This window comes from Podarcis muralis, chromosome 6 (genome assembly GCF_964188315.1).
Source record: "Podarcis muralis chromosome 6, rPodMur119.hap1.1, whole genome shotgun sequence".
Classification (NCBI taxonomy): domain Eukaryota; kingdom Metazoa; phylum Chordata; class Lepidosauria; order Squamata; family Lacertidae; genus Podarcis; species Podarcis muralis.
In genome coordinates, this window is record NC_135660.1 from 10,701,029 (window position 1) to 10,715,284 (window position 14,256).

At 45.6% G+C, this 14,256-nt stretch overlaps 1 protein-coding gene across 3 annotated transcripts in view; it reads left to right on the forward strand.

Annotated features, from left to right (window-relative positions):
* The first annotated feature begins 7,004 nt into the window (after positions 1 to 7,004).
* Positions 7,005 to 14,256, forward strand: part of PEX5L (peroxisomal biogenesis factor 5 like) — a 183,949-nt gene continuing 176,697 nt past the window's right edge. For all 3 annotated transcript variants that reach the window (XM_028731634.2, XM_028731636.2, XM_028731635.2), the window contains exon 1: positions 7,005 to 7,608. In XM_028731634.2, the coding sequence (XP_028587467.2) occupies positions 7,588 to 7,608 (21 nt within the window). In that variant the 5' untranslated portion in view covers positions 7,005 to 7,587. The remainder of the gene's footprint in view (positions 7,609 to 14,256) is intronic.

Sequence of the window (14,256 nt, forward strand, 5' to 3'; positions counted from 1 at the left end):
GAGAAAGAAAAGATCTTGACATTCATGAAGAAAGGCAAATTTGCAAAGAGATATGGCAGTGAGTGAAGGAACAAAGTGTACAGATGCTTCCTCTCCCCTTTGTATAAATACATATTTACAGAACAGCTCACGTGGAGGAGGATGTGCCATAAGGCCAGGTGAGACAGGGTGATGGATGTAGGGTGGCATTAAGGGCACCAGCATGTGGGAAACAGGCAGATCTATCTTTCAGAAGGAAAGGGCATGTAGCTCAGCAGCCTTTCAAGCAAGAGGTCCCAGCTGCAATGCCTGGCATCTCCAGGGTAGGGTTCTTTTCTGAAACCCCGGAGATCCGCTGTCAGTGTAGACAGTACTGAGTTAGATGGACTAATGGGAACTTATTCAGTATAAGGCAGCACTCTAAGAGCCAGTGTGGTGTAGTGGTTAAGAGCGGTGGACTCGTAATCTGGTGAACCGGGTTCGTGTCTCCGGTCCTCCACATGCAGCTGCTGGGTGACCTTGGGCTAGTCACACTTCTCTGAAGTCTCTCAGCCCCACTCACCTCACAGAGTGTTTGTTGTGGGGGAGGAAGGGAAAGGAGAATGTTAGCCGCTTTGAGACTACTTTGGGTAGTGATAAAGCGTGATATCAAATCCAAACTCGTCTTCTTCTTCTTCTAATTTCCTACATGTTCCAAAGGAGAGAAATGCGAAGGAAGTGATGTATGGGTGCCACAGGTAGCACAGGAAGTGAGAGTTTGTGGCACACCTGGACAGGAGCAAGGCAGGAGCCTTTGTACCTGGTTGTAGCACAAAGTCAAGTGTACACTCTCTGGCTCTCCTGCCCCGTGCTGGCTGTAGTTTGATTTGTGAGTCGAGAAACCGAACCCTCGTGGTGGTAAATAAGAGACAAGGATGCAAGAATTTCAGGTTAATGGGCTGAAAAAGGCCACAACTGTTATTGGTTACAGCATGTGAGTGGTATTGGCTTAGGCATTGGATAAAACAATGTATACATGACCCCACCTGTGCAGCGGGGAGTCTTTTGAAGGTTAACAAACAGTGGGGGGAGCTTGTTGATGCAAATACAACTGGAAGCTTCCCCTGATGTCACCGGGGGTCGTGCCATGGCCCTAGCCCTAGACAGGGCATCGGAAAGGATCCACGACCGCCGGATTCCTTTAAAGGAATACCCTACATTTTACTGCATGTTTGTTTGCTTGTTTACAGGATTTATAGCACACTCGTTATTGAATGTTTTCAATACCAGAGCGGGGAGCAAAGTAATAAAACCGAGAAAAAACAAAATACTGAAATACACAGAAAATACATATTCGTATATACAGGGCTAATAAACAACACAACAAATCTGTCACAAGCTGGTCAAGCAAAATTACAACAATGTAAATCAAAAATTCCAATTTTTAAAAAATACAGGTTGGTTTTTTTGCTTTGTGGGCCTCTTAGAGAATTCCCATTATGAGCTTTTTGTTATACAAAGTCAGTTAATTAATTGAATTTCTATATAAATTCTGGCAACAAGTCCTCTTTTGGCATCACATCTAGTTCTGCCCTTGGGAACAACTCTTAAAATTTTCAGACAACAAAGAGAGTATGGACAGTTTAAAGACTTATAATGCAATCCTAAGCCTGTTTATTATGTTCACTGAATGGACTCAGGGATCCTTTCTCTCTAGTATGTGTAGTTAGGATCGTAGCCCAATAGATTTATCATGGCCTAAACTTTCATGGGCTAAAGCGCACTCCAGCAGATGCACAGAATGTTTCTGTCAGTGGAGAGATATATGTGCACATGACTATTGAGAAAAAGCAACAACATTGCAGGCAGTGGAAATTCTATAGAAAGCCGAAGGTAAGTAACATCCATGCCATACTCATGCCATACGTGGAGGATTGGGGGGCAAGCTGCACACCCGCCAGCCATATGGTTGACGGGGCACAGCTGGCGTGCACGCAGGGAAAGGGGAGGCCTCCGGCAAAGCCGTGCAGCTCCCCCACTCGCTGGGTCGCCCCTGAGAGGCCGGCACCCTGGTGCGATGCACCACTAAGCTGTATGGGAAAGATGGCTCTGGCCATACTTTTAAAGCTCATGCCTTCCCCCAAAGAATCCTGGGAACTGTGGTTTGTTAAGGATGCTGGGAATTGCAGTTCTTCAAGGGGTACACTGTAGGCTTCTTTGGGGAAGATGTGATCTTTATGTGTTAAAATTCTAATGCTGTTACCACAAGCATGGTTACTTGGAAAGAAGCCACACTAAAATCCATTGGACCTGCTTCCAAGGACACATGACAAGGATTCGGAAATAAACCTCAAAAACAGGAGCATACAGGTGTGTAGCCACTGCTGTTATAATGAAATATTAAATTCAACAGATTCCTGTTTAAGGGTTACATGTCAAGCAACACCAAGGAGAAGGCCTGACCTGCCTTGATGCCGCCACATATGCTGAAGACATCCCCAACTAATGCACGACTGTCTCTGTCTGAAAAGAGCTGTATCAGCATGCATGGGTTTTCCTCCACTGGGACAGAGTAAGAGGGGGCATGATACAGCTTTATAAAATTGTGCAAGGTGAGGAGGATATAGATAGAGAAATGCTTTTCCCCCTCTCTCTAGAACTCAGCGTCATCCAGTGAACCTGAATGTTGGCAGTTTGGAATGTAATCCAATGGGAGCAGTCAAATACAACATTCCTTGTTTTCCTAGAGTGGACATGCAGGGCGCTGTTGGCCCAGCCAGTCAAACTTCCTGTTACACCTGGCTGGAGCATCCTTCCTTGCATGTGACTAGTGGGTGGGCATGACCTTTCCAGACCTGGTAAAAGGCTAAGGCATGCCGACACTCTCTCTCTTCTTCCATCTTGCTTTCGTCCTGCGAACTTCCTGGACTGAACCGCTGGCTGCCAGCCAAGCAGTCCCCCAGGTCATCTCCCTTATGGGGTAAACCTGTTTGTATATGTTTGTAACTTTAAGCCAAAAGCCTGCCTTCAGGGATCACACTGTGCTCTGCCTGATCGTGAGTAAACTTTCTTTTTATTGCTTATGAATTAGACTGTGGTGTCTTTATTCTTTTAGGAGGGATTCAAGGAGTCTTACCAGGAAAATACTAGAACACATTTCAATCTGGACAAGCCAGATCAAATTGCTTATTGTCTTAAGAAACTCACACGAGTTTGCAACGCCCTCCCACCAGATGTCAAAGAGAACAACAACTACCAGACTTTTAGAAGACATCTGAAGGCAGCCCTGTTTAGGGAAGCTTTTAATGTTTGATGTATCATAGAATTTCAATATTCTTTTGGAAGCTTCCCAGAGTGGCTGGGGAAGCCCAGCCAGATTGGGGGGGGGGGGTTATAAATAAATTATTATTATTATTATTATTATTATTATTATTATTATTATTATTATTAAACCAGTTTTCTGCTGTGTAAAGTGGGAATGCACTCTGCTAAGTAAAGGAGCTTGCTGGTGCAAGTTAGGAAGGATATTAATAAATAATATATCCTCTCCTGCCACAACATTCCCACAGGAAGATTGAGGACAGACAAAAGAAAGCAATTCCTCACATATCACAGGATTAAAACCTGGAATAACTTTAGAAGAGTAGAGGAATTCATGTAGGATAAAGCTATCTGTGACCACTACAGTGGTACCTCGGGTTACAGACGCTTCAGGTTACAGACTCCGCTAACCCAGAAATGGTACCTCGGGTTAAGAACTTTACCTCAGAATGAGAACAGAAATCATGTGGCGGTGGCGCAGCGGCGGCAGTGGGAGGCCCCATTAGCTAAAGTGGTGCTTCAGGTTAAGAACAGTTTCAGGTTAAGAACAGACCTCCAGAACGAATTAAGTTCTTAACCCAAGGTACCACTGTAGTTATGTTGTCTAGTGGTTTACCTCCACTGTTGGAGGTAGCATGCCTCTGAATGCCAGTTGCTGGAAACCACAGAGCGGGAAAAGGGCTCTTGTTCAGCTTATGGCCCTGGTTCCCAACATGGAACACGTGCCCCACGGGGGGGGGGCAATTTGACTTTTAAGGGGGGCAATTCGAGAATGAGTTATTAACAGTTAATGGCCTTTAAGGCTTCCTCCATGTGAACAGGAGTTGACTTTTTGAATAATAAGAATTATATGTCATAGGAGGGGGGCATCAGGATTTTAGAAATGCTTAGGTGGGGCATGGCCCAAAAAAGGTTGGGAACCACTGGCTTATGGGCTCCCCAGAGGAATCTAGTTGGTCACAGTGAGAATGGAATGCTGGACTGGATTGGCTCTTCCTATGTTCCTCATTCTGACCAATCAGAATTGTTGTGTTAGATAACCCTTCAGATTGAGTCACTTATGGGATAGCTGGGGACTGTGACCAACACCCACATCATCGGGGGTAGGGACATTGTCCCATATTTCTGGATTACATGTTTAGTTCCCATGGGTACAGAACACCTGAGTAGGAATTGTTTCCCTGATATGTTAGTTTACTCCAGGTAGGGTGGGATGTTTTTCAAAGTGATAGAAAATATGACAGACACACACCCAGCCCACACAACTGAAGTGGTATATTCCAGCATTCTACCTCAGCCAGCATAATGTTGCGCCTTGGGAATGAGATGGTACAAGCCTGAGGTAGCATCATGGAATGTGCTACAGCAAAGTACAAAGGGGTATCATATTTTTTGCATTGTTCCCTTCTTTAAAACCAAGTCAAGCAGACCCAATCCTCAAAACTCACCACAAGCAGAAAGCTAAAACAACAGGGGTAGACTGGGCTAGGACCTGTCTTTCCAATTTGCTGGTCTTCTCCTTGTGAGGAGCTTCCATTATTTTGTTTACGTGAGGTAGTGCAGTCCACTGTCCTTCCTTAGGATTTTGCCACCTTATTTTGTAGCTTGCGCAGACCATATGGGTGAGGTACACATACCAACAATTCCAGCATTGTATTCCCCACTGCCCTCTCTCTCTGTATGTGTGTGTATGCGCAGAAGTGGGTGCATCCACCATTCTTAGTAATTGGTTTACTGAGAATTATTTGTCCACTAATGCAATCCAGTTTGATGACTTCTTTGGTAGGTCCAGTGGCTGCTGAGCTAGCAACTCTGCAGTGCTATTGAGTCTTCGTGCATTTATTTCTTTCACAGAGAAACCAGACCAGAGATTGCTCATTTTTCTTTGCATATGCGAATCTAATTTGGGGTATAGGAATCTAAAATGGCCAGCTGCCGAACGCTGACTCATGTTCTCCACCTCCCCATCCATCCCAATGCTACACTTGCCAGTTTGCAACACACCTTTTTTTAAAAAAATTTGGAAGTTTAGTTAATACAAACATTTCAGAAACTGCAATTAAAAGACGGCAGACTCCACATGCTATGTAGAGTGACACTTCTTTTGAAAGGCTTTGGTGATATCTAAGCTCAGAGCTCTGTATGCTGTTTCACAGAAAGTTGTGGTGGCAGAAGGGCGGGAGGAGGGAGAGAGAAGTGAAGAAAGGGAAATTTGTCACAGATCCCAGCTTTGTGAGAATCAAGTTTCAATTTTATTTTTTTAAAGCAAGTTTCTAGCCTTTATGATTGAAAGCTTGAGGGCAATGCCAGCCTCTTGCATTAGCTCAGTGTTTCCCAAACTTGTGCCTCCAGCTATTTATGAACTACAATTCCCATCATCCCTAGTACCTTCATCCACAGCATCAAGGACTTGTTCATCTACACGTGTTCCAATGTGATACATGCTATATACCCTTCTGCTTTCTACAGGTTTTTGCAGGCCACAGGTCAGTCTCCTTGCAAAGGAATATTTGTTTTTATTTATTTATTTATTTATTTATTTATTTATTTATTTATTTTTATACTGCCCTCTCACAATATATCAAAGCAGTGTACAGCATCATTATTAATTTTTTTTTAAAAAAACCCCAAACATAAAAAGCAGTACAGAATCAGGCACTGATTTGACATCAGAAATGGCAACATTCCAAAACCACAAAAGCAACACAAACTCCCCTGGGACTTTCTACTGCTGACCTCAACGTCGCCCTTCTCCAAGAAGTTTGTAAAAGGAAACTCCACCCTAGCGCTGCTGAATGATAACTATCCATAAATTTGATTCTGTCTGTTTAGGTTTGAATTGTGATAATGGTTTCCTGCCCGATTACAACACTTGGCTCAACCCAACAGTGTTGGGGTGACTATGTATGGAGGAAGCACAGAGGAGTTTCAGGAAAGGCCAGCTGTTGGGGTTTGCACACAGCTCAAGCACTGATTCTGGTCAGTCATATATACAGTATAGTGCAAGGACCAACATCGCAAATGATGCCCTTAATTAGAGCTGTTTGGCCATGTCCTTAACTTCTTTGGTTTCAGCAAAGCCCTCAGAAGAATTTTCCTGTCCCGACCAGAATTATAGCCTCTTGAAAGGTGCAAACTGGAAAACCCTCCCTTTCACCTAGGAAAGCTATTTTGCACGTGCTCAGGAACACTTTGCCTTAAAGTTCTTTCAAGATTTCTCGGGGAAGCCAGGAACTCTGCACGAGCTCAGTCAGTCCTGCGTTTGCCAACAAAAGAAGGCAGACGGATCTGCATTGGCTACTCCATACAAGAGGCGTTTGGTGCGTCCGGCGTGTTCTCTGAAAGCACCCAGAGCCGAAGAGCTGGAAGCGCCTGGGCTCCCAATGTCACTTTTGCACTCCCGTAGAAACAGGTTTATTCTTAGTAATATTATATATAAAGAGCAGTGGAAGCAGCCAGACTCAGTCAGCTTGGCTTAAGCCCGGAAGAGGGATCCTGCAAGCTGGAACAAACAACAGAGGGAGAGACAGAGAGGGAAACGAGGCTTGCCTAACGGCAATGCCCGCTGCACCTTGCAGGCTATGCAGTCAGGCAGTGGCCGAGCGCGCGCTGGTATTTCGAACGATCCCCGGATGGCGCGCGCTCCGCTCTTTGCAGAGGGAGGGAGGGAAGGAAGGAAGGAGGGAGGGAAGGAGGGAGGGAGAGGGAGGAGGGGGAGGCTCCTTCTCCGTCCAGCAGCAGCAGCAGCAGCAAGAGGAGGGAGGAGGAGGAGGGGTCGCTTTTGGAGAGGAAGCGAAATGAAGGAGCCAAGCAGGAAGCCCAAAAGAGTTCGCCTGAAAAAAGAGACCAGCAGAGTTATAAAGGCAGCGGAGGCGGCCAGAGTTTGCTTGCAGTCCTCCCCGGGTTTTGCCTTGCAAAAATAAGAACAGTCACAGCAGCAGCAGCAGCAACAACAGAGCTGCATCCCCTCCCCTCTTTGCCTAGCTGCCTGCTTCCTCTTCCAGCACCCCGGGGGAGAAGGACAGCTCCCTTTGCCCGTTGGCACACTCTGCGCGCGAGAAATCCCCGGCAAGCCGCCTTGAAGGGGAAGGAGGAGGCGGCGGAGGTCACCGGCGAGCAACAGACGCGGCGAGCTTGCCGGGCACCTAACTCAGCCCTTGCGGGCGCCCGAGACTCCCGCTTCCTCCAGAGCTCCGCTCTCACCTTGTACCTGCTTGCAGTTGCCTAGTCGGGGAAGACGACCCCCTCCTCCCCCAGTCCCACAACCTGTCGGCCTCGGGGGGTGGATCTTGAAGAAGGCAAAGCAGAATGTACCAGGGACACATGCAGGTAAGAGGAGGCAGCAAGAAGCGAGCTTTGCAAAAGGTGGAAATCCAGGCTCCGGTTAAGTTTCTCTGGGGTGGTTTGGGGTGGGCAGGGGGACGCATAGCCTGCGCCTCGCGCAACAGGTGGACCGGGCTCTTGCCTCACTTCAAGAAAAGGAGGCCGGTGGCTAGAGGTTGCAGCAGGTGAACTTTGCAACTAACTTCGGGGTCTTGCCCCTGGACGCCGGTTGGACCGGTGACCTTTACGCACCAGGTCAGCCCTTCCCGGGAAGACAAAACCGTCTAGGAAAACAGCTAGTGGAAATCCGACAACGCCCCCCCCCCCCCCACTACCTCTCCTTTCCAGCGCCTGCTTTCAAGGCATCCTTGCATGTATGTCAGCTGAAGGGCAAACAATAAGAGGCGCTCTCCCTCTTTACTTTTTTTGCGTGGTGGTGGGCTTGGCTTTCCAAAACCTCGCGCGCAAACTCCGGCCCCTGTGCATCCTCTTTCCCTCTGCCCCTTTGTGGACGGAGGTTCTGCGCCCTCAGAAGCGCATCTGGTTCCCCGGCCGCTGTTTGGGGTGTGCTTGTTTTGTCTCTCTCACGCACACCGCCGAGCTCCTCTTCCTCTTCCGCCTCCTCTCCACGTTAAACGGGCGGCGCCTGATGTGGCCCAGCAAAAAGAGTGAATGAATGAATTTGGGGGCGGGCGGGGGGGGGGGGCGACGGAGAGAGAAGCACAATGCTTTTTGCAAAGGTTGGAATTTCAAACGCACGTCTTCCAGCATCTCTAGATAGAATCGCAGCCTCCGACTGCTATCGATCCATGTATATAGCCCTGAAAGCGGAGGATGCTGTTCTCCCTTGGTACGCTAGGGATGGTGGCTTTAACCTTGACTCCCTCTCTTCCTTCTTCACGTGGTCCTTTTCCCTTAAAGAAAACAGGTCTTATTGTGGAGGGAGTGCTGAAATATTGAGCCCATTGCTTGGAGCCTTTTTTCCTTATATGCAACCAAATCTAATTTCTTGGTTAACCTCCCTCCCTTGCTCAACTCCCTCTGCCAAAAGAAAACATCAGCAACAACCCACTTTTAAAATCACCTCTAGTATGTATCCAGATCGATATCTTAACATGCGTGAATAGGAAGGATAAGGACAGAGAGCAGAGAGGGAAAATCCTTGCCTTTCCCCCTATTTTCGGTACTTCTGGCTGATTTCAGGGCTTGTTGATCAGGCTTTTGCCCACGTCAATGTCAACCATAGGAGTGCATATGTAATGTGACACATGAAAGTTAAATGAGCATCCTGACTCAGCACTTCTTGCTTTATAGAACTAGATGCTGTAAGAACTCTTCATGGTCACTGAATTGGCTCTGTAATTAGTATATATATATAAAAAGACTCTGCAGCTCAGCAATATTTAAGAGCTAGGGAAGGCTTGGATCAAGAAAATCATGCACAGTTTAATATTAAAGAGCACAAATAAATGTTGATTTCACTCTATGCCTTAAATGAGGGGAAATGCACATTGCCCTGACCACTGAAATCGTGTTACCCACCAACCTGTACCTCTTTAGACTGATCTACAAGATAGTTAAGGGTTAGTTCGTGGTTTTAAGACTGCAGTTCAAATCAAGGAGTTACAAGGAATAACTTGCAATAAAGTCAGTGCACAAGATCAGGTCGCAAACTAATTTATGTTAATTTCATTTCAACAGGAATAAAGGTATTTTCACTTAACTGGACTTAAAGATTGGGTTCAGCGCCTAGCATTTGTTCATCTACAAACTTTGCGCTGGCATGGTATGGATTCTACTGGAAACTGCACACTTCATATAAGTGCAGAAAGGAGGCGTCACGTTAATTAATAGTAACGTGCTCATTTGTTTAATCAAGAAAAGCTCGCTTAAAGCTTTCCTTTACGAGATTTGCATCTAGGTGTGCAGATTTGGAAATTGTTCAGGCTAAAAACAGTTGGTAATGATGAGCTGTTTCAAGTCATAAAATATACTCCTAAATAGGCATTTGTCTGGTATCTAGAATAGGCTCAGTGAACAAATGTCTAATTAAATGATTAGAAAAAGTTTGCTGGCCACTTGTCCTCTTTAGTTTTATATATTAGGTATTTATGTAGACTTATAGGCAGTGATCCTTGACTCCTTTATTTGAAAATGAAAAATATTTCTGAATAATTTTGTTCCGAGCAAATATGCTTAGAGTCCCAGCTTTAAGTACTTCCCTTTCTTATGGTTGACCCAATGTAAAATGTTTTTTAAAAACCACAGCAGTTTCCCCATCCACCCACATACGTACATCATTTTTTTGTATATAGAATTTCTCCTTTTTGTGATTAACACAGTGTGTATGGGGGGGGGGGAATAGGCATAGCAAATTAATCTATAATGTGATATTTGCTTGAAGGTTTCTTTTCCCATCATTTCCACCTTTCCCCATCATGTCCACCTGTGATGTTGACAGTAACAAATCTGTAAAGCCTTCCTCTGTTGTTGTTATTTGCTGAGCTTTGTTAGCCAGCTACAGTTTTTCTTTGAAAAGTTTATCCAGTTCCTCTTTTCACTTAATTCACAGTTATGTCTCCTGTTAGGAAAAATTAGTTGTGGACCTTCAGAACAAGAGGGTCCAAATCAAAGGAGGATTGGGAGTTGAGGGTTAAATGTTTGGCTCCAAAAGCCGTTCAGCAAAGGAGTGAAGGAGAGCAGAGATGTTGTAGAAGATTTCAAGCAGGGTAAGATAAATTGGAATGCCTTGGGTATAAAACCTGATACATCTGAGCTTAACTTACAGTTCAATGGCCCGCTTTCTAAGCCTGTCTTTCTGGTCATGTTGAAGCCAGCCAGATCAAATCGGCTTACATTGCCTTTTGGAGCTCTTAGGCTCTTTCATTAAAAAAAAGTGTCCTGGTTTTGGAGAGAAAGGCAGCTCACAAGTTCCACAAGAGCAGTCAAGTTTTGTTTTTTGTTTGCGCTGATGCTCTAGGGTCAAATTGCATGTGATGCTGGATATCTGTAATTGGATCTCCTGGCGTTATTTAAAAAAACACACCCCAAAACTTAAAAGGTGCTGTGGTGTGCCATCGGCTTGGGTTGGCTTGCTCCCCTGCAAGCAGCTGTTAGCCCCACTGGGATGGGAGGGGTATAGATAGATAGTTATAATGTACATAGGAAGCTGCTTTAACTTTAATAGTGCATCAAACTATTGGTCCATCTAGTTTTGTGTTGTCTACACTGGCTGGCCAGAGACTCTTCAGGATTTCAGGCAGGGCTCTTTCTCAGCCATAGCTGGAGATGCCTGGGACCTTCTGAATGTAAAGCAGATACTTCACCACTGTGGCCCATCCCTAACCCTTGTTATGGCGGTGGATGCATTAGCAGCTTTCGGCGGGAGGGATTTTGATTGGCAAAGCAGTACGGAAGGATAGAATCAAACACTCTCTTTCCACAGTCCTGCGTCAACTTACTCCCCTTTCCCCATCGGCTGCTTTTAAGCCTCCTGAAGGTGTTGGGACTGCTGATCATGGATTTATTACATTTTCCATGACCTTCGTGTTGGGGTAGGTGTGAAACACTTCTGTGGGGCTATGAAGTTGCTCCAGAAGTTTTGTTGTTGCAGCAACTGATTGCGGTGTGTGCGGGAAGCTGTTTTGGCGTTTACTATGAGCATTTATGCAATTGTATCTCAGCTTAATAAAATGAGATACAAAAGCCTTTTACCCTGGCATGCAGCCCTTTTACTCCTCCCTTTGTGGCATGCCTCGATTAGCCAAGGAACCATAGTTTCCTGTGTCATCTGAACTAGGAAACCATGGTAGCCAACTTTGGGACAACCTAGGATCTTACGCCGTAGGTTGAAGTCGGTTTAAGATCCAGGCTTGCTCTGAAGTTGGTAGTCATAGTTTCCTGGTTCAGACAAACTGAGAAACTGTGGTTAATTAGGGACCTGCAGTAACGCAGGTCCAGATTTTACAATCAAAGCCTTACAGTGCATATTGGCATTTTGCCTATGGCCGTTTCGCCGATTAAGTCCCTGGTTGTCTGGGAGACATGGGGCTTTCTTGGCATGACAACATAAGTCTGGCAGGCCCCTGGTGGGGCCCCCAGCTGGCTTAGCTCTCCAAGACCTGGGGGAAGTGTACCCAGCTGCACCCCCACCCCTGAACAGGCTTGTTGGCTACACCTGTCCACACCAGCATTTTGCAACCAGAATCAGCCCCTGGACGCTGTGAGTTTAAAGGGCTAAGCAGAGGGACTTGCATGGCCATCCTCCCTCTGACCATTTTCTGGTTCAAAATAGCTGCACTCTCCTTCTCCCTAATCTGCTTGTCTGCTTGCAGTGGGAAATAAACACCTAACCACCCCACTCCCCCATAGAAATGTACCTTGCATGAGGTTGTCAGTTCTGAGCAGAAAGAGGGGAAAGAGTTAGGCACCCACTCCCTTGATGAAGCCTTACATCACCAATTTGGGTTGAAAAAGTTCTTGTGAATCGCTCTGGCATTTAGAAAGGAAGGGTGGAATAGACATCTTTAAAACAAATGAACAAATGTCAGGGTAAAAAGACATACACTGCGTCAAGTTTGGGCACCACAATCTATTCCAGTCACAGAATCATGTATACCAATTTCCTCATGGTAATTCTGCAGAGCAAGGACCAGGCAATCACAGCTCATGCATTGGGAAATACATTGTGCAGATCAGGCAATCACGGATATGTTTGTGATTGTGGCGGCTAAAGAAAGTGCTGCTACAATTGCAAGAAATTACTGCTGGCCTTACCAGAGATCAGCCAGCTCGCACAATATGATTCTGCATTTGAAATAATGGCTTTCTAGTCCTCCTTTGCCAAGGTGCCTTCACAATATACCTCCAGCCTTCTCGACTTGGATTCCAAATACATCACTGAGTGTCATCAAAACCAGCAGGACTTACTTCCAAGCATACTTTGGATCCTAAGATGTTAACTTAGGGAAGTTTAGGAGAAGGAAAGACTCTCATCCCTGTCTCTTCTCTGGAGCCCCCTGCCAAGTCTCTCTGAAGGGCCAGGGGCCCCTCTTAAACAATATGAGGACTGCTGGTGGAAGGAGGAATTGCCCCAAATCATGCAAAAACAATCCATATTGTTCAAGAGGTCCCTCATCCCACACGGTTGAGGAGGGTCCCTTGACCCACTGAGGATGTTCTTCTGGGGGTGTAAGTGATTCCAGGGGGAGGAGGAGATGTGAAAGTTTCCTTCCATGAAGTGCCTTATCTGAAGATCCAAGCCAATGTGTTTCAGAGCATGAAGCATAGGGCATTTCATAGGGCATTTATGAATGCCCCAAGCTCTGGGCAGTGTACTTTGGTTCCTCTCTACAATCAAAGCTGTAGACCTTTGTTGAACCCTCAACTCAGATTTATCAGACCTTTTAACTTAGGGATGGCCTGTTCAATTCAGTGGGAGTTCTTTAAAAAGAGCTCTTGGCTGCATTCAGATGTCATTCTTTGGATCTTGCAAGCCATGGTTAGAAGGTTCATGAATGAGCTTGGTGCTCCCTCATCCACTTCCACTTCCCTTCTCCTCTCTTCTTGCACAGGGCTGCAACAAATTACTCTCTGGTTTAATGAAACCACATTTTGCATTATGCCACAAATGTAGAGCTAACCCTGGTTTGCAATCCCAGTTCAGAGGACTTGCTGAAACCATGGTTTGCCAGTTCAGCTTTAAAAGCAAGCTATCATTTCATTAAACCGGGAAGTTGTTCATCAAGCTGTGTGTGAGGAGAGGTGAAGGGGAGGGGAGTGGGAAATAAAGGAGCACAGCTTGTTTGTAATCCTTCTAACCATGGTTTGAAGGACCAGAAACCTGATGTCTGGATGCTTCTGTTGACACTATTGCAATCCTTTTGTTTCCTTAAAGATCTTTGGAATCTTTTCAGTATGTTTCCACAAGCAGCCATAATGCACTGTTAGTTTAGAGAGACAATTAGTGAGACAATTAGTGAGACAATTTGGTAGGCTGAAAAGCTGCACCTCGAGATATGCAGTAGTGTGTACAAACCCAGTCTGTAGTCTCCAAGTAAACAGTACAGATTTAGCCCACAATGATCCTGTAAATATAAGGAGCATAATCCAGCAAGCCCCAATGAAAGGAAGGGAATAGGATTTTGCTGTGTTTGTGATTAAATTAAGTCCGCTGGTTGCAACAGGACTTGCGTCATGCCTAACTTTTGATGATTCTGTCATGCATCAGGAACATCACTTTCTAAACCTTTATTATAAATGTTGCACAGCAAGCAAACACCTGATTCTTGCCAGGAAGCTGTGGACCACCCTGAGATCTATGGGTGGCATACAATTGAAAAAGCAAAATGGAAGAAAAACTCCAACTGCCTCTGTCTGCTGCTGTTGTTGTTTAGTCGTTTAGTCGTGTCCGACTCTTCGTGACCCCATGGACCAGAGCATGCCTGCTCTGCTAGCTAAGAATAAAATAGCAGGTAAAAGAAAAACCACCCGGTGCATTATCTGAGATGGGGAGTATTGAGTTTTTATTGAATTCAATTGCACTTACTTACTGAGTATACTGATTAGGACTGCAGCCCCGCTACATATAGGTTGCCTCTAGCAAAGAAACGACTCACACTCACAGTCCACGAACAACAATTATATATCAAGGAA